Below are 18,016 nucleotides of genomic sequence, written 5' to 3'. Positions count from 1 at the left end.
CCATAACATAAAAAGCGCTTTTTTTGTCTCAATGACACAGAAGACCACCGCAGGAAAGAAGGCAGTTTATTGTACATGGCAATGGTGACCGCTTAAAGGGTTTCTGTCATGAGAAATAACGTTATGTAGCTGGCAGACATTAGCGCTGTACATAACAGTGTTCTCTATAACTCCCTGCCGCCGTTCTCTTAAAATAAAGACTTTTATAATATGCTAAAGAGCCTCTAGGTGCTACTGGGGCGTTGCTTCAGCACCTAGAGGCTCCGTCTACGCACCCTTTGGCACGCCCAGGTCCCGTTGATTGACTTTCGAGTTCTCCTCAGTGTCCTGTAAATAACGCGCCGTCCAGTTTAGCATTCGGCGCAGGCGCAGTGAGTGAAGGACGCGCTCCTGATGCCGGCTTCCTCACTGCGCCTGCGCCAAATATTAAAGGGGGCGGCGCAGTCGCGGGATTTACGTGACGATGAGGAGAACTCAGTCAATCAACGGGACCTGGGCGTGCCAAAGGGTGCGTAGACCGAGCCGCTAGGTGCTGAAGCAACGCCCCAGTAGCACCTAGAGGCTCCTTAGCATATAGTAAAAGTCTTTATTTTAAGAGAACGGCGGCAGGGCGTTATAGAGCACACTGATATGTACAGCGCTAATGTCTGCCAGCTACAGAACGTTATTTCTCATGACAGAAACCCTTTAATATGCTAAAACCTGGTGACCGATTCCCTTTAACCTTCCTAGTTGAACAAGTAAGACTCGTTAGATCATTAAGGAAGGCCACTGTCAGACCAGACTTTAAAATAAATTTACTTACCTCTCCTGCTCCGCCGCCACTCTCCCGGTCCGGCGGTCTCCCGGGTCTCTTCTCGGGCCCCGCTCTGCACAGTCACCTGACTGCAGCGTCAGGTCACAGTGCGCTCTGTACGTCAGCAAATAATGGCCACGGGGAGAGAAAGGCGCTCATAGGGCGAGTATGTCAAAAACAGTGTCCTCCAGACACAGGCGGGTTAATTATGCTCACCAATATTGGGCGCAACCACAATGAAGGCCAACCGGAGAAGTTACTGTTGACTTGTTGGTGCTGCCGATCCTGTCCAAAATCTCCTTAGGCGGGGGCCAGACTGCCGAGTGGGTGAACAATTGTCCTGAAGCTCCACTGGACCATAAGAGTCAAGTGAGCGTGGACACAAGATCACAACCAGATGTAGAATGTCTTCCAATAAACGGTAGGGTTACAGCACTGCGGGCCCCGAGAAGAGCGAGCAGGAGGAAGGGTAAGTACAGCGCTCACAGCGCTTCACTCCCCGCCTCCTCCAGACTAGGGAGCACTGCCATAATGGTGGTGCACTGCATCTTATAAAGGGAAAAGTACAGCGCCACTGGCAAGGGGGGCCCTCTAGGTATCAGGGGAGAGAACTACAACTCCCAGCACTTCCTTCGCTCGTTCTCCATAAAAGGGCTCTTTCACACTTGCGTTTTCCGGATCCGTCGTGTACTCCATTTGCCGGAAGTGCCCGCCGGATCCGTAACACCGCAAGTGAACTGAAAGCATTTGAAGACGGATCCGTCTTCAAAATGCGTTCAGTGTTACTATGGCAGCCAGGACGCTATTAAAGTCCTGGCTGCCATAGTAGTAGTGGGGAGCGGGGGAGCGGTATACTTACAGTCCGTGCGGCTCCCGGGGTGCTCCAGAATGACGTCAGAGCGCCCCGGGAGCCGCACGGACGGTAAGTATACTGCTCCCCCGCTCCCCGCTACACTTTACCATGGCAAACAGGACTTTAGCGTCCTGGCAGCCATGGTAACCATTCAGAAAAAGCTAAACGTCGGATCCGGTAATGCGCCGAAACGACGTTTAGCTTAAGGCTGGATCCGGATTAATGCCTTTCAATGGGCATTAATTCCGGATCCGTCCTTGCGGTAAGTGTTCAGGATTTTTGGCCGGAGCAAAAAGCACAGCATGCTGCGGTATTTTCTCCAGCCAAAAAACGTTCCGGTCCGGAACTGAAGACATCCTGATGCATCCTGAACGGATTTCTCTCCATTCAGAATGCATGGGGATAAAACTGATGAGTTTTTTTCCGGTATTGAGACCCTTCACTGGATTTCAATACCGAAAAAGAATAACGCTAGTGTGAAAGTACCCTCAGGCTGACACATAACGGTGACATCATCACAAGTCCTTTTCTCCTTTGCTGAACCACATCCCCTGTACTGATCACATGACGGTGACATCACCCCAGGTCCTTCACCACCTCCTCTCTCCACTGCTGAGCTCCGCCCCCTGAACAGATCACATGACAGTGATGTCACCCCAGGTCCTTCACTACCACCTCTCTCCACTGCTAAGTTCCTCCCCCTGTACTGATCACATGACAGTGACATCACCCCTAGATCCTTCACCACCTCTCATCCTCTCCACTACTGACTCCGCCCCCTGCACTGATCACATGACAGTGACGTCACCGCAGGTCCTTCAGCTCTGGCAGTGCAGCAGATACTGGGCAGGTCCTGGTCGGTAGTCAGGGCTCTTGTTCTCTCTGGTATCAGCCATTCCTCCAGCCTGCAGGTAAGATGAGCTGTGAGGAGACAGTGTGGTGGAGAGCTCAGACATGTCACCTCTGGAGATTCTCCTCCATTACACACAAGGAATCCTTCTCCGCTCCTCAGCTTAGTATGATGGGGGAGGAGTAGTGGGGGTTGTCTGGCCAGACGTCCGGTTTTAGGCCGGACCGTCCGGTTTTTAGACTCCTGGTCCTCCGTCCGGCCAGAAGTCCTCCTTTTCGGAGGTTATTGGCAGACGGCAGGTACTGGCACTTTAAGTAACCCTGCACTCCCATTTCCGTTTGTCCCATCCCACTGACGTCACACGCTGCCGGCTTCCCGCCACTATTAGTCCCTCTCACGCAGCAGCAGCTGTCGGAGCTCCGGTCTCTGTCCTCCTCCCCTCATGGTGTATAGACCAGTCTTGTGTGGAGCCGCCCGGAGGGGAGTTTTATTATAGTCCTGTGAGTAACTCCTTCCTGTCCTTCTCCTGCAGTCAGACAGCTCCTCAGGCTGGAGCTTCTTCACTTGTGTCCTGCGGTTGGGTCATTCATATAAATGCAGGAGGAGCTGCTGGTGGTGACTCTCAAACTCTCAATCAGCACCTGGTTGGTCGGTCACCTGGTTGGTCGGTCGCTCACCTGGTTGGTCGGTCGCTCACCTGGTTGGTCGCTCGCTCACCTGGTTGGTCGCTCGCTCACCTGGTTGGTCGCTCGCTCACCTGGTTGATCGGTCACCTGGTTGGTCGCTCGCTCACCTGGTTGGTCGCTCACCTGGTTGGTCGCTCGCTCACCTGGTTGGTTTGTTGCTCGCTCACCTGGTTGGTTGCTCGCTCGCTCGCTCACCTGGTTGCTATGCAATAATGCATCGTTTGATTCGTTTAGACCCTCAGCATCTTCCTCAGACAAGTAGCTGCGTTTAACACAGGTAATTGTCTCAGGAAGATGCTGAGGGTCTAAACGAATCAAACGATGCATTATTGCATAGCAACCAGGTGAGCGAGCGACCAACCAGGTGAGCGAGCGACCAACCAAGTGAGAGAGCGACCAGATGAGCGAGCAACCAGGTGCTGATATAAATATAAAGCTCACCTCATCCACTTGCTTGCGGTGCAGCAGTCTCTTTCTTCATTGAGCAGGACCTGCGATGTGCATGGTGACGTAACCACATGGGAGCGCGCAGTGACATCATTGCGCACATTTGCAGATCCTGTTCAGTGAAGATAGAAGAGACCATTATGGGGGCATTATTTAAGATGGGGCATCAAAAAATAATTAGTACACTATGATGGACATAATTAAAGATGGGGACCTACATTTGGGGCATTATTAAAGATGTATAACTTATACCAGCTGTACATATATAATTATATACAGGAGATGCCCAGGTTATACCAGCATGCTCCATATCATTGTATACAAGAAGATGTATAATTTATACCAGCTGTATAATGTAGTATCTTGCATGGTGTAATATTGAACTATTGTGTGCCACTGTCCCCGGTACGATGTCCTCCTTTTCAGGGTTTGATGTCCTCCTTTTTGGGGTTCTGCAAGTGGCCACCCTAGTTGTCATCATTCGTGGAGCCCCTGCGTCCAGGAGGAGAATAAATAGAGCGGGGCCCGGCCTGAGCTCAGCTCTCTCCAGTCTCTTCTCTAGGAGTTGTGGACACAGCTGAGCACAGCCCAGAGGTGGGACCTGCATCTATCAGACATTTATCTCCTGTGAAGCCACCAGAGATCTCCATGTTGGGCCCCCTGGAATCCATGTGGTGGGGGCTCTGAGATGCGGGGCCCCTCCAGGCTCAGGAAGTGCGGTTCTGGAGGTGACATCTGGTCTTGTCCCCTAGATGATTTTCCTCTCCTCTTCTCATAAAGGCGCCTGCAGTACTAGAAGCCTCCAGCTCCTCCAGTTCTCTCCTCTTCTCCTGAACGACCACCAAGGATGGACAGGAAGGAGATCAGCAGAAGAATATTAGACCTCACCTTGGAGATCATCTCCCTGCTGAGCGGAGAGGTAAACTTTTCTAGATTTCTCTCCTCTTTATTGTATTCTGTAACAAGTCAGACATCGGGAAGGAGAATCCATCATAGGAAGTGATAGGAAGAGTCCAGGGTCCTGGAGAACGGCCTCCAGACCTTCCAAGTGACGGAGAACCTGAAGATCAGCCCCCAGTATGGTGAGTGATGTGTCATGTGACCAGTGACCAATAGTCATGTTGTAGGAGCCATGAGAAGGTAAGTAGGCACGTTGTACCCAGGAGGAAAGGGCCGGAGGAGAGAACATGGCCCCTGAAGGGTTTATTCCCTAAGTGTCTCTCTCCATCCACAGGAGTACACAATAGTGAAGAAGACATCGGGGGACTGTGTGACTCCCATCATCCATCTCCAGGAGTCAGGAGGGTGGAGCAGGACCCCTCACCCCATCACAGAGCCTCCCCCTCACCCCCTGATACATGAGCAGAAGATTCTATTACTCATCCACAAGATGATGGAGCTGCTGACTGGAGAGGTGACACTGCTGGGAATGCTGGGAAATTCTCCAGTAACAGCACTGGAGGGGTCTGGGTGATGACGGTGTCATTGTGTTGTCAGGTTCCTATAAGGTGTCAGGACGTCACTGTCCATTTCTCCATGGAGGAGTGGGAGTATCTAGAAGGACACCAGGATCTGTACATGGAGGCCATGATGGAGGAGCACCAGCCTCTTATATCACAAGGTAAGACCCGTCATGTGCAGTGTGTACACGTGTGTGCAGTGACATGTAATGGAGGAGCACCAGCCTCTTATATCACAGGGTAAGAGCCGTCATGTGCAGTGTATGCATGTGTGTGCAGTGACATGTAATGGAGGAGCACCAGCCTCTTATATCACAAGGTAAGACTCGTCATGTGCAGTGTATACACGTGTGTGCAGTGACATGTAATGGAGGAGCACCAGCCTCTTATATCACAAGGTAAGAGCCGTCATGTGCAGTGTATACACGTGTGTGCAGTGACATGTAATGGAGGAGCACCAGCCTCTTATATCACAAGGTAAGAGCCGTCATGTGCAGTGTATACACGTGTGTGCAGTGACATGTAATGGAGGAACACCAGCCTCTTATATCACAAGGTAAGAGCCGTCATGTGCAGTGTATACACGTGTGTGCAGTGACATGTAATGGAGGAGCAACAGCCTCTTATATCACAAGGTAAGAGCCGTCATGTGCAGTGTATACACGTGTGTGCAGTGACATGTAATGGAGGAGCACCAGCCTCTTATATCACAAGGTAAGAGACGTCATGTGCAGTGTATACACGTGTGTGCAGTGACATGTAATGGAGGAGCACCAGCCTCTTATATCACAAGGTAAGAGCCGTCATGTGCAGTGTATACACGTGTGTGCAGTGACATGTAATGGAGGAGCACCAGCCTCTTATATCACAAGGTAAGACCCGTCATGTGCAGTGTATACACGTGTGTGCAGTGACATGTAATGGAGGAGCACCAGCCTCTAATATCACAAGGTAAGAGCAGTCATGTGCAGTGTGTGCAGTGACATGTTCTTTATATGTCAGTCATATCCATAGGGCTCCATTCACATGATTCTGCATTGTATATATATTGTAGATTATACATGGAGTTTATGGGCAATGTCCGCCCCTGTACGACTGTTTGTCATCAATGTAAAACAGGCGTGTGTTATGTAAGTTGTTGGTGTCTGAATAAAATGTGAAAAATTTAGTATTAAAATTCTTGTCCGGCATCGGCTTTAAATTGCTAAATGTGATCATGTTGTACATCACTTAAGCGATTATCTACTTATCCCCATCAGACTGAACGTGTGACTTCTAGCAATAATTGCACGTCCCAGAATGTTCTAGCTGCCCACAGTCCGAGAAGATATACGTGAGGGACATGAACATGTGGAGTCACTGTGGGTAGAGATACATGGAGGCAAAAATAATAATAAATTACTAATAGGAGTTTACTATAAACCACCGAATATACCAGAGTCCACAGAAAATCTACTTCTAAACGAGATAGATGAGGCGGCAAATCATAATGAGGTGGTTATTATGGGGGACTTCAACTTTCCAGATATAGACTGGGAAACTGAAAGCTGTACATCTCATAAAGGAAACAGGTTCTTGGCAATAACCAAAGACCTTACCCAACTGGTTCAGGATCCGACTAGAGGGACGGCCATATTGGACTTAGTATTAACCAATAGATCTGACAGAACAACAGACGTGCAGGTTGGGGGACACCTGGGAAATAGTGACCATAAAGTAATAACCTTCCAATTATCCTTCAAACAAGCGTTTCTACAGGGAGGAAAAAAAATATCAAACTTAAAAAAAGCTAAATTTAGCCAACTAAGAGAGGCCATAGGCCTAACTAACTGGGACAAAGTCCTCAAAAATAAAGATACCGCCACAAAATGGGATATTTTTAAAAGCATCCTGAAATCTAATTGTGAGAGGTACATACCTTTATAGGAATAAAGGGTTAAGGAACAAGAAGAAACCAATGTGGATAAACAGAACTGTAAAGAAAGCAATAAATGACAAAAAGAAAGCATTTCAATCACTAAAACAGGAGGGTAGCGAGGAAGCACTGAAAAAGTATAAGGAAAAAATAGAACATGTAAAAAACAAAAGCCGCCAAACTAGAGACCGAGAGATTAATTGCCAAAGAGAGTAAATCTAACCCTAAAATGTTTTTCAATTATATAAATGGTAAAAAGTATAAATCTGAAGGTGTCGGCCCTCTACAGAGTAATGAGGGGGGAGTCGCAGAGAGCGACGAGGAGAAAGAAAAGCTGTTAAATATTTTTTTCTCCAGTGTATTCACTGAGGAAAATAAACTGTCAGATGACATGCAGAATGTAAAAATAAATTCCCCATTAAAAGTGTCCTGTCTGACCCAGGAAGAAGTACAACAGCGACTTAAAAAGATTAAAATAGACAAATCGCCAGGACCGGATGGCATACACCCCCGTATCCTAAGGGAATTAAGTAATGTCATAGCCAGATCCTTATTTCTGATATTTGCGGACTCTATACTGACAGGGAATGTCCCACAGGATTGGCGCATAGCAAATGTGGTGCCAATATTCAAAATGGGTGCAAAAGCAGAGCCTGGAAACTATAGGCCGGTAAGTTTAACATCTGTTGTGGGTAAACTGTTTGAAGGTTTTCTGAGAGATGTTATCTTAGAGCATCTTAACGGAAATAAGCAAATAACGCCATATCAGCATGGCTTCATGAGGGATCGGTCATGTCAAACTAATTTAATCAGTTTCTATGAGGAGGTAAGTTCTAGACTTGACAGCGGCGAATCAATGGATGTCGTATATCTGGATTAGTATATAAAATGAGAATGCTCGGACTGGGAGAAAACGTCTGTATGTGGGTAAGTAACTGGCTGAGGGATAGAAAACAGAGGGTGGTTATTAGTGGTACACACTCAGATTGGGTCACTGTCACTAGCGGAGTACCTCAGGGGTCAGTATAGGGCCCTATCCTCTTCAATATATTTATTAATGATCTTGTAGAAAATATGATCTTGCACAGTAAAATATAAATTTTTGCAGATGACACTAAACTGTGTAAAGTAATTAACACTGAAGAGGACAGTATACTACTACAGAGGACAGTATACTGTATATACACTACAGAGGACAGTATACTGTATATACACTACAGAGGACAGTATACTGTATATACACTACAGAGGACAGTATACTGTATATACACTACAGAGGACAGTATACTGTATATATACACTACAGAGGACTGTATACTGCTACAGAGGGATCTGGATAGATTGGAGGCTTGGGCAGATGAGGTTTTACACTGACAAATGTAAAGTTATGCACATGGGAAGGAATAATGCAAATCACCCGTACATACTAAATGGTAAAACACTCGGTAACACTGACATGGAAAAGGACCTAGGAATGTTAGTGAACAGCAAACTAAGCTGTAGAAACCAGTGCCAGGCAGCTGCTGCCAAGACCAGTAAGAAAATGGGTTTCATCAAAAGGGGCATAGATGCCCGTGATGAGAACATAGTCCTACCACGCTACAAATCATTAGTCAGACCACACATGGAGTACTGTGTACAGTTCTGGGCTCGAGCTGGAGAGGGTTCAGAGAAGGGCAACTAAAGTAATAACTGGAATGCGGCAACTACAGTACCCTGAAAGATTATCAACATTAGGGTTATTCACTTTAGAAAAAAAAGGACGGAGGGGAGATCTAATAACTATATCAGGGGTCAGTACAGAGATCTATCCCATCATCTATTTATCCCCAGGACTGTGACTGTGACGAGGGGACATCCTCTGCGTCTGGAGGAAAGAAGGTTTGTACACAAACATAGAAAAGGATTCTTTGTGGTCAGGACCTAAACGAGTGGAAGATGCCCAACCACCACCCCCCTACCTAATTGGCCTGAGGTGTGCCTTGGCCTCATTAGGTCGGTATGCCTGAAAAAGGGGGCATACCCTGAATGTGATGGTTGAATGACTGAATGAAGAATGGGAATGGGTGGGCAGGGGACGTCCGAATGCCGACGTGCTGCCTGGGAGAGCCAGACTGCTTAAGACAGGTACCGGCCCCTCCCACAAATCCAGGCTAGCCTGCGGCCAGCCTTAACACTTGTGATCAGGACCTAAACGAGTGGAAGATGCCCAACCACCACCCCCCTACCTAATTGGCCTGAGGTGTGCCTTGGCCTCACTAGGTCGGTATGCCTGAAAAAGGGGGCAAAACCCACCAGTGAGGGAAGGATTGGCCTGAGGTGCTACTCTGCCAATGTACTGAATGCTTGGACCAGCTCCGCTTGTGGCTCCGGGATATACCGTACAAAGCACCCCGAGCGCCCCAAGTGTTTAATGATATGCACAGGGACTCCATGCTTGGACGCTGCGGATGCCGCACCGATGCGGAAAGAATGCCCCGAGAATTGAGCCGGATTCAATCCTACACTGGTCAACAGGATGCGAATATGTTTGATGAACTGGCTGAACGTCAGTGGACCAACAGGGAATGGAAGTAATGGGTCGGTGGGGCTGTGAAGACTAAGGGCCAGCAAGAGGTTGTCCAAGACTGTCACTGGACACCATGCGTTTGTGGTCTGGAAGAACTTAACTACATGGCCGGGACCTACCTGCCTTGTTTTGTTGTGAGGCAACTGCAAATGAGTTACTGCCCATCCTGACTAAATCTCCCTTGCGGAGAGCCACCGCCCCTTGTCTGGCCTGTGTCACTTCACCTGGTCTTAAAAACCCGTAAAACGCCAAGTACATCGCCGCCTTGATCACCAGGCTGGGAAGGACTCCGAATGGTGACAATGTGAGAACTTCCGACAGGCTACGAAACGTGTCCCCCTTAATAGGTTGACGGACCGACTTGACCGTGACCTGGCTTTTTTGAATGCCTCTGAGGATGGCCTTGATCAGGTGAGCTGAAAATATAGAGGGTCTGTCTGGCTCTTGAAGTGCCAAAAAATGCTGCACCCCAGCCAAATATAGCCTAATGGTGTTGTAGGATAAAGCCAATACCGAATGACAATAAGACACGAAAGCCACCATATAATTGACCTGTGTCACCTCTAGGATATGCCAACTTAAAGTTCGAAAAAAACACCCACGCTCGGCGGTACGACCGCAACGTACTGGCCGACAAAGACTTGGTAATGAGTGAACTGGCGACCACCATCAGAGAGTCTAATCCAAGACCAGCAGCCGCCAGTCCGGTACCGGGGTGCCCACTGAGTCTGCTTCTGGGTTCTGTAAGAAAAAAGCGAGAAAAATCAAAACGAGATAAAGCATCAGCTGCAACGTTGCTGACCCCGTCCAAAAACAGGGCATGAAAATGAAACCCCTGTTCCAGAGCTATCCAGGTCAATCTACGCATGAAAGACATGATGAGTAACGATTTAGATCTGCCCTTGTTAATGATCTCTGCGGTCGCCATGTTGTCAGTGTGGAAAACCACCGTGTGACCCGACCACCTATGCCCCCAGACTATAGCAGCTGCTACGATAGGATAGATCTCGAACAATGCCGACATCTGAGAAAACCCCGGCAACTGTAGCACGTGTGTGGGCCATGAGCCGGCGAACCAATGTGAGCCAAATATGGCCGCAAAACCTACCGAGGCAGCCGCGTCTGAAAATACGTGTGGAGAATCAGAAGTGGCCCTCGGAATAAACATGGAAATGCCGTTCCACCCACTGAGAAATCTGTCCCACATGAACAGATCTGCTCGGGCGTTCGCATTAAGATGCACTGATGCGTCCAAATCACTGGTCTGTTGTAATAAGACTAGCAATCTTGAAATGAATGATCCTCATGGCAAAGTATAACATGCCCAACAGAGACTGCAATTCTCTCTTGGTGCAAACCTGAGACATGAGCAAGGAACGGACACCTGATTTGATTCTGTCGAGTTTGTCTTGTGGCAGACTGGCTGACATGGCACGTGAATCCAGAGAGATCCCCAAGAACGTGACAACCTGCGCAGGCCCTTCTGTTTTGTGTTCGGCCACTGGAATGTTTAACTCCTTGAAGACCTGCAAGAGAACCTGCAAGTCAACAGGTGCCTGTGAGGGTTCTTCGATCAACAGAAAATCATCCAGGTAGTGAATGACATTCTGGCAACCCTGTTCCAACAAAATCCATTCCAGTGCCTGCGCTAACCTGTCAAACAGACTGGGGCTGCTCTAGGAACCAAACGTCAACTTGGTGGCGAAATAGTACGCATCTCTCCATTTGATGCCATGCCACTGCCAGAGAGATGGGCTAATGGGCAGCAGTTTGACCGCATCAGAGACATCTGCTTTGGACAGCCAAGCCCCCATGCCTGTCTGAAGAATGACCTGGATAGCCTGGTCTACGGAAGTATACTTCAAGGAAATTCCTCGGACGGAATCAACGAGTTGAGACTTGGAACGTGGGAAGAATGTGGAGCAGACAAATCATAAATCAAACGAAATTTATTGGAATATTTTCCCTGCACCACCCCCACCGGGCTCACCCTCCAAGTGCAGAAAGGAGGGGACTGGAAAGGACAATGATGAAACCCTTGTCCAGCTCAACTGCCAAGAGTGAATCCACCAGACCAGCATGTTTAGAAGCCGACTGCAAGTTGGGGCATTCATGAGTCTGCTGGGGCAAGGTGATGAGCCCAGTGTGAAACCCCCGTGAAAACCCTTCCACCAGGAATGTACGGAACGGCTGAACCGGATGAAGCCGCAGCAGCTGGTCTAGTGCCTCCACATTCACCCGGCTCAGTCACGCCGGCTTCAATGTGCAAACCGTGACCGGATGTGCCCTAAAACATGTGGCACAGACATGCAGGAGCCTGCACTGGCTGAAGTTGCAGATGGCGTAGACCACTGCAAACACAACAAACGCCACAAAACAAAAACAAAAACAAAAAAAAAAAAAAAAAAGAGAAAAAAAAAAAAAAAAAAACCTGTTAACCCTACGACCTGCTGCCCGTAAGCTGACAAACAAGATGACTGAATCTAAGCCCCTTCCCCCCCCCCCCCCAGCAGCGTGAAACGATTGAACGAAAAGCCTTCGAGGCTGACAGGGAGTATGATAGTTGTTTCCACTGACGTATGAAGCGAGCCCGAGTTTGTGTGAATCTGTGACGTGGCAGATTAATTAAAAACGAATACTGCGGGCTAACGAACCTACAGACGTGGTAGGTGATGTATGTAAGTATAGGATTTGTGGAAAACAGACCGTATGACACTAGTCTACGAGATGAAACGGGGTGTGTATGTCGTGCGAGCGTGTAGCTGTATGGGCGGATGTACCTATGCTAGAGGTGTATGGATGAAGCTTGGTGGATAAAGTTTTTTTTTTTTTTTAACTTTATTTAACAATCCACTTGTACCCTTTTTTTTTTTTTTTTTCGTCAAACTGCCTGATGTGCGAACTATGTGTCTAAGGTATGTATGTAGTGTATGTGATGAGTGTCAAACATGTGCACAAGCAGCAACCTTGTAAGTAATCAACTCAGTAATGGCACCAGGACTCGGCTGCCAGAGTTTAACCTGCTGAGCCCAGATGACTCGCAGCCCCTGTATGAACTTAGATACAGGTTATGCTGAGACAGGCAATGAGCTCCAACTATGTGACAATGCTGCCCATTGGTGCCAAAACTTGAATTGCATGTGCCTGAACGCAGTGAGGAGAAGCGATCCTCCGGAACACTTCCCCCTCTCTACACACCCTCCTACCCTCCTCCACGTTGCCACGCTCCCCAAACAAACCAGTTATCTTGGAAAACGACCTGAACAGCTTGCAAACTGAAGGGAAAGGTACACCCGGCTTCTCTGAGATCCGACTCGTGCAGGACGCTTGCTGATGACGTCACACCCGGAAGTAGCAGACGTCCGAATGCCGACGTGCTGCCTGGGAGAGCCAGACTGCTTAAGACAGGTACCGGCCCCTCCCACAAATCCAGGCTAGCCTGCGGCCAGCCTTAACACTTACGGTAAGAGCAGTGAGACTATGGAACTCTCTGCCTGAGGAGGTGGTGATGGTGAGTACAATAAAGGAGATCAAGAGGGGCCTGGATGTATTTCTGGAGTGTAATAATATTACAGGCTATAGCTACTAGAGAGGGGTCGTTGATCCAGGGAGTTATTCTGATTGGAGTCGGGAAGGATTTTTTTATTCCCCTAAAGTGGGGAAAATTGGCTTCTACCTCACAGTTTTTTTTTTTTGCCTTCCTCTGGATAAACTTGCAGGATAACAGGCCGAACTGGATGGACAAATGTCTTTTTTCGGCCTTATGTACTATGTTACAGAATGTTCTAGCTGCATTAGAGTGTGTTCACACATGGCACATTTATTGTAGAAATTTCCATATATTGTTTCTGCAGCAGGTGCATGGATTATTACAAGCCACATTCAGGGTAGCCGGACAGTCACAGAAATGTCTGCAGCTGATCTGCTATGTGTGAACTTGCTTGTAGATAACCAGTGACTGATCTGTGCTGCTCTTATAATCTGTCCAAAAAGGGGGAATTTTAAGGTTCCACATATAGAAACAACAGGCAAGTTCTGCAGGGGCGGGGCCTACGATGCTCCATTGTGACAGAAAAGCCAACCACTAAGTGGTATAGAGGTAGACAGACTTGTGTAGCTATGCAGCAGATCTGTCCTCCAGCCTAAGCTCCTGTGATAAATGTGGAGCATCTCTAAATTTACGCTGTACGTTTTAAACACTATTAGTAAATCTGCCCAGTTGTTTACCTAATAGTTGCAGGGTGTCCAGACCATGAGGTAGCAAAGCAAGCAGCTCCAATCCATGATTTCCCCTTTCACCAGCTCGAAACCATGATGTCATAGAAACATAGAATGTGTCGGCAGATAAGAACCATTAGGCCCATCTAGTCTGCCCAATATACTGAGTACTATGGATAGCCCCCGGCCCTATCTTATATGAAGGTTGGCCTTATGCCTATCCCATGCATGCTTAAACTCCTCCACTGTATTTGCAGCTACCACTTCTGCAGGAAGGCTATTCCTTGCATCCACTACTCTCTCAGTAAAGTAATACTTCCTGATATTACTTTTAAACCTTTGCCCCTCTAATTTAAAACTATGTCCTCTTGTAGCAGTTTTTCTTCTTTTAAATATTCTCTCCTCTTTTACCTTGTTGATTCCCTTTATGTATTTTAAAGTTTCTATCATATCCCCTCTGTCTCGTTTTTCTTCCAAGCTATACATGTTAAGGTCCTTTTAATCTTTCCTTGTAAGTTTTATCCTGCAATCCATGTACCAGTTTAGTAGCTCTTTTCTGAGCTCTCTCCAAAGTATCAATATCCTTCTGGAGATATGGTCTCCAGTACTGCGCACAATACTCCAAATGAGGTCTCAGTAGTGCTCTGTAGAGCGGCATGAGCGCCTCCCTCTGTCTACTGGTAATGCCTCTCCCTATACACCCAAGCATTCTGCTAGCATTTCCTGCTGCTCTATAACATTGTCTGCCTACCTTTAAGTCTTCTGAAATAATGACCCCTAAATCCCTTTCCTCAGATACTGAGGTTAGGACTGTATCACTGATTTTATATTCTGCTCTTGGGTTTTTACGTCCCAGGTGCATTATCTTGCACTTATCAACATTAAATTTTAGTTGCCAGATTTTTGACCATTCCTCTAGTTTTCCTAAGTCCTTTTCCATTTGGTGTATCCCTCCAGGAACATCAACCCTGTTACAAATTTTTATGTCATCAGCAAAAAGACACACCTTACCATCGAGGCCTTCTGCAATTTCGCTAATAAAGATATTAAACAATATGGGTCCCAGAACAGATCCCTGAGGTAACCCACTGGTAACAAGACCTTGGTCTGAATATACTCCATTGACTACAACCCTCTGTTGCCTGTCCCTCAGCCACTGCCTAATCCATTCAACAATATGGGAGTCCAAGCCCAAAGACTGCACTTTATTGATAAGCCTTCTATGTGGGACAGTATCAAAAGCCTTACTAAAGTCCAGATAAGCGATGTCTACTGCACCTCCTCCATCTATTATTTTAGTCACCCAATCAAAAAAATCAATAAGATTAGTTTCACATGATCTCCCTGAAGTAAACCCATGCTGTTTTTCATCTTTCAATCCATGGGATTTTAGATGTTCCACAATCCTCTCCTTAAGTATGGTTTCCATTAATTTCCCCACTATTGATGTCAGGCTTACTGGCCTATAGTTGCCCGATTCCTCCCTACTACCTTTCTTGTGAATGGGCACAACATTTGCTAATTTCCAATCTTCTGGGACGACTCCTGTTTCCAGTGATTGGTTAAATAAATCTGTTAATGGTTTTGCTAGTTCACCACTGAGCTCTTTTAATAACTTTGGGTGTATCCCATCAGGCCTCTGTGACTTATTTGTATTAATTTTAGACAGCTGACTTAGAACCTCTTCCTCTGTAAAGACACATGCATCAAAAGATTCATTAGTCTTCTTTCCTAACTGAGATCCTTCTTCATTTTCCTTTGTAAAAACTGAACAGAATTATTCATTGAGGCAGTCAGCTAGTTCTTTATCTTCTTCCATATACCTTCCTTCTTTTGTTTTTAATTTGGTAATTCCTTGTTTTAGTTTCCTTTTTTCATTTATGTATCTGAAGAAGGTCTTCTCGCCTTTTTTCCCTGACTGAGCTAATTTCTCTTCTGCCTGTGCTTTAGAAGCTCTTATAACTTTTTTTTTTTATAATTCCTAAATGCTATCTTTTTGTTTTTAATGATTTTGGCTACTTCTACTGAGTACCACAGTGGTCTCCTCTTCCTTTTTTTAACTTTTACTGAGAAGCCTAATGTCCCCCTTCACCAGCTCCAAACCATGATGTTCTTCTTTACCAGCCCCAAACCATTAGGCCCCACCTTACCAGCTCCAACCATGATTCTCCTTGTTTTATTCAATTTTTTTTCTAGTTGCTGTTAAAAGGCAAAATGTGTTGGCAGAGAGCAGGGCTCGTTTCCAGACATGATCAGGCTTTTCACATTTTTTTTGTTTTGTTAAGTCATTATTTACTGTATGTAATCAAAGTCATGACCTGGTGTAAACCAGAATCCTGGACTTTGTCAAGAAGGTATAGAAGCTTTGTAAGGCTGGGGTCACAAGTGCAGTTTTTTTGTCCAAAGTCAGGTATGGATTCCAAATTAATGAACACTTATCCTTCCTCTTGGATCAACTTCCAGCCAAATTGGAATATTATAAGTTTGTCTAATCTGCAGTTTGCAAAAAAATATAAAACTTTAAAACAAATTTTCATTTTTATCTTAACAGAAAATCCCAGTGAAAATGTCATGTTACCACTAGATGAAAATATCATGCAGCGCTCTTCAGGACAAAACCTCATTACCCTTAATGTACATCCAGGACTTCACAACACAGCTCTATCATATAATCCTCCTAATTATGAGGACCCTTCTCCTGACCAATCACAGATTGTTACCGCAAGTACAAGTCAGAAAAGGATTAATAGGTTTCATTGTGGTAAAGAATCCACAAACAGCTCAGGACTTTCTAAAAACAGACGTCATAAAGGAGAGAAGCCGTATTCATGTTCAGAATGTGGGAAACGTTTTAGACAAAAATCTGATCTTGTTCGACATCAGAGATGTCACACAGGAGAGAAACCATATTCATGTTCAGAATGTGGGAAATGTTTTACAAAGAAATTAAATCTTGTTAAACATGAGAGAAGTCACATAGGAAAGAAGCCATATTCATGTTCAGAATGTGGGAAAAATTTTAGACAGAAATCAAATCTTGTTAAACATGAAAGACGTCATACAGGAGAGAAGCCGTATTCATGTTCAGAATGTGGGAAAAATTTTAGACAGAAATCAAATCTTGTTAAACATGAAAGACGTCATACAGGAGAGAAGCCGTATTCATGTTCAGAATGTGAGAAATGTTTTATAGAGAAATCAAATCTTGTTACACATAAGAGAAGTAACACAGGAGAGAAGATGCATTCATGTCCGGAATGTGGGAAATGTTTTAGACACAAATCACATCTTGCTACACATCAGAGAATTCACACTGGGGAAAAGCCGTATTCATGTTCAGAATGTGGGAAAGGTTTTTCAGATAAATCACATCTTGTTAAACATCAGAAAAATCACACAGGAGAGAAGCCATATTCATGTTCAGAATGTGGGAAATGTTTTACACAGAAATCTAATCTTGTTAAACATGAAAGACGTCATACAGGAGAGAAGCCGTATTCATGTTCAGAATGTGGGAAATGTTTCAAACGGAAATCAAATCCTGCTGCACATGAGAGAATTCACACTGGGGAAAAGCTGTATTCATGTTCAGAATGTGGGGAATGTTTTTCAGATAAATCACATCTTGTTAAACATGAGAGAAGTCACATAGGAAAGAAGCCGTATTCATGTTCAGAATGTGGGAAAAATTTTAGACAGAAATCAAATCTTGTTAAACATGAAAGACGTCATACAGGAGAGAAGCCGTATTCATGTTCAGAATGTGGGAAAAATTTTAGACAGAAATCAAATCTTGTTAAACATGAAAGACGTCATACAGGAGAGAAGCCGTATTCATGTTCAGAATGTGAGAAATGTTTTATAGAGAAATCCAATCTTGTTACACATAAGAGAAGTCACACAGGGAAGAAGATGCATTCATGTTCAGAATGTGGGAAATGTTTTAGACACAAATCATATCTTGTCATGCATGAGAAATATCATACAGGAGAGAAGCCATATTCAGTTTCAGAATGTGGGAAATGGTTTAGACAAAAATCACATCAGCGAATTCACACTGTAGAAAAGCAGTATTCATGTTCAGAATGTGTCATGCCCTGCTCAGGTTATGCGCGGAGGTCTGCCAGGTTAGCAGCACGTGTGTAGGGTCTGAACGTGGGCACAGAAGTCTAGGGAGAGCTGGTAGTGATTTGTAAGGAGGTGACCTTTATCCCCAGCTTCT

At 45.9% G+C, this 18,016-nt stretch overlaps 2 protein-coding genes across 3 annotated transcripts in view; both read left to right on the top strand.

Annotated features, from left to right (window-relative positions):
- The first annotated feature begins 5,001 nt into the window (after positions 1-5,001).
- LOC120991227 (gastrula zinc finger protein XlCGF26.1-like) overlaps positions 5,002-18,016 on the top strand; it is a 136,854-nt gene continuing 123,839 nt past the window's right edge. For both annotated transcript variants that reach the window (XM_040420089.1, XM_040420088.1), the window contains exons 1-2: positions 5,002-5,046; positions 5,130-5,253. In XM_040420089.1, coding sequence (XP_040276023.1) covers positions 5,023-5,046; positions 5,130-5,253 — 148 coding nt within the window. In that variant the 5' untranslated portion in view covers positions 5,002-5,022. The remainder of the gene's footprint in view (positions 5,047-5,129; positions 5,254-18,016) is intronic.
- The window catches only part of LOC120991226 (zinc finger protein 260-like), a 61,111-nt gene continuing 59,270 nt past the window's right edge, over positions 16,176-18,016 (top strand). The window contains exon 1 of the mRNA XM_040420087.1: positions 16,176-17,650. Coding sequence (XP_040276021.1) covers positions 16,207-17,650 — 1,444 coding nt within the window. The 5' untranslated portion in view covers positions 16,176-16,206. The remainder of the gene's footprint in view (positions 17,651-18,016) is intronic.

This window comes from Bufo bufo, chromosome 2, assembly GCF_905171765.1.
Source record: "Bufo bufo chromosome 2, aBufBuf1.1, whole genome shotgun sequence".
NCBI classification, from domain to species: domain Eukaryota; kingdom Metazoa; phylum Chordata; class Amphibia; order Anura; family Bufonidae; genus Bufo; species Bufo bufo.
Note: the sequence above shows the minus strand (reverse complement) of the source record. Positions and strands in the feature narration are given on the sequence as shown.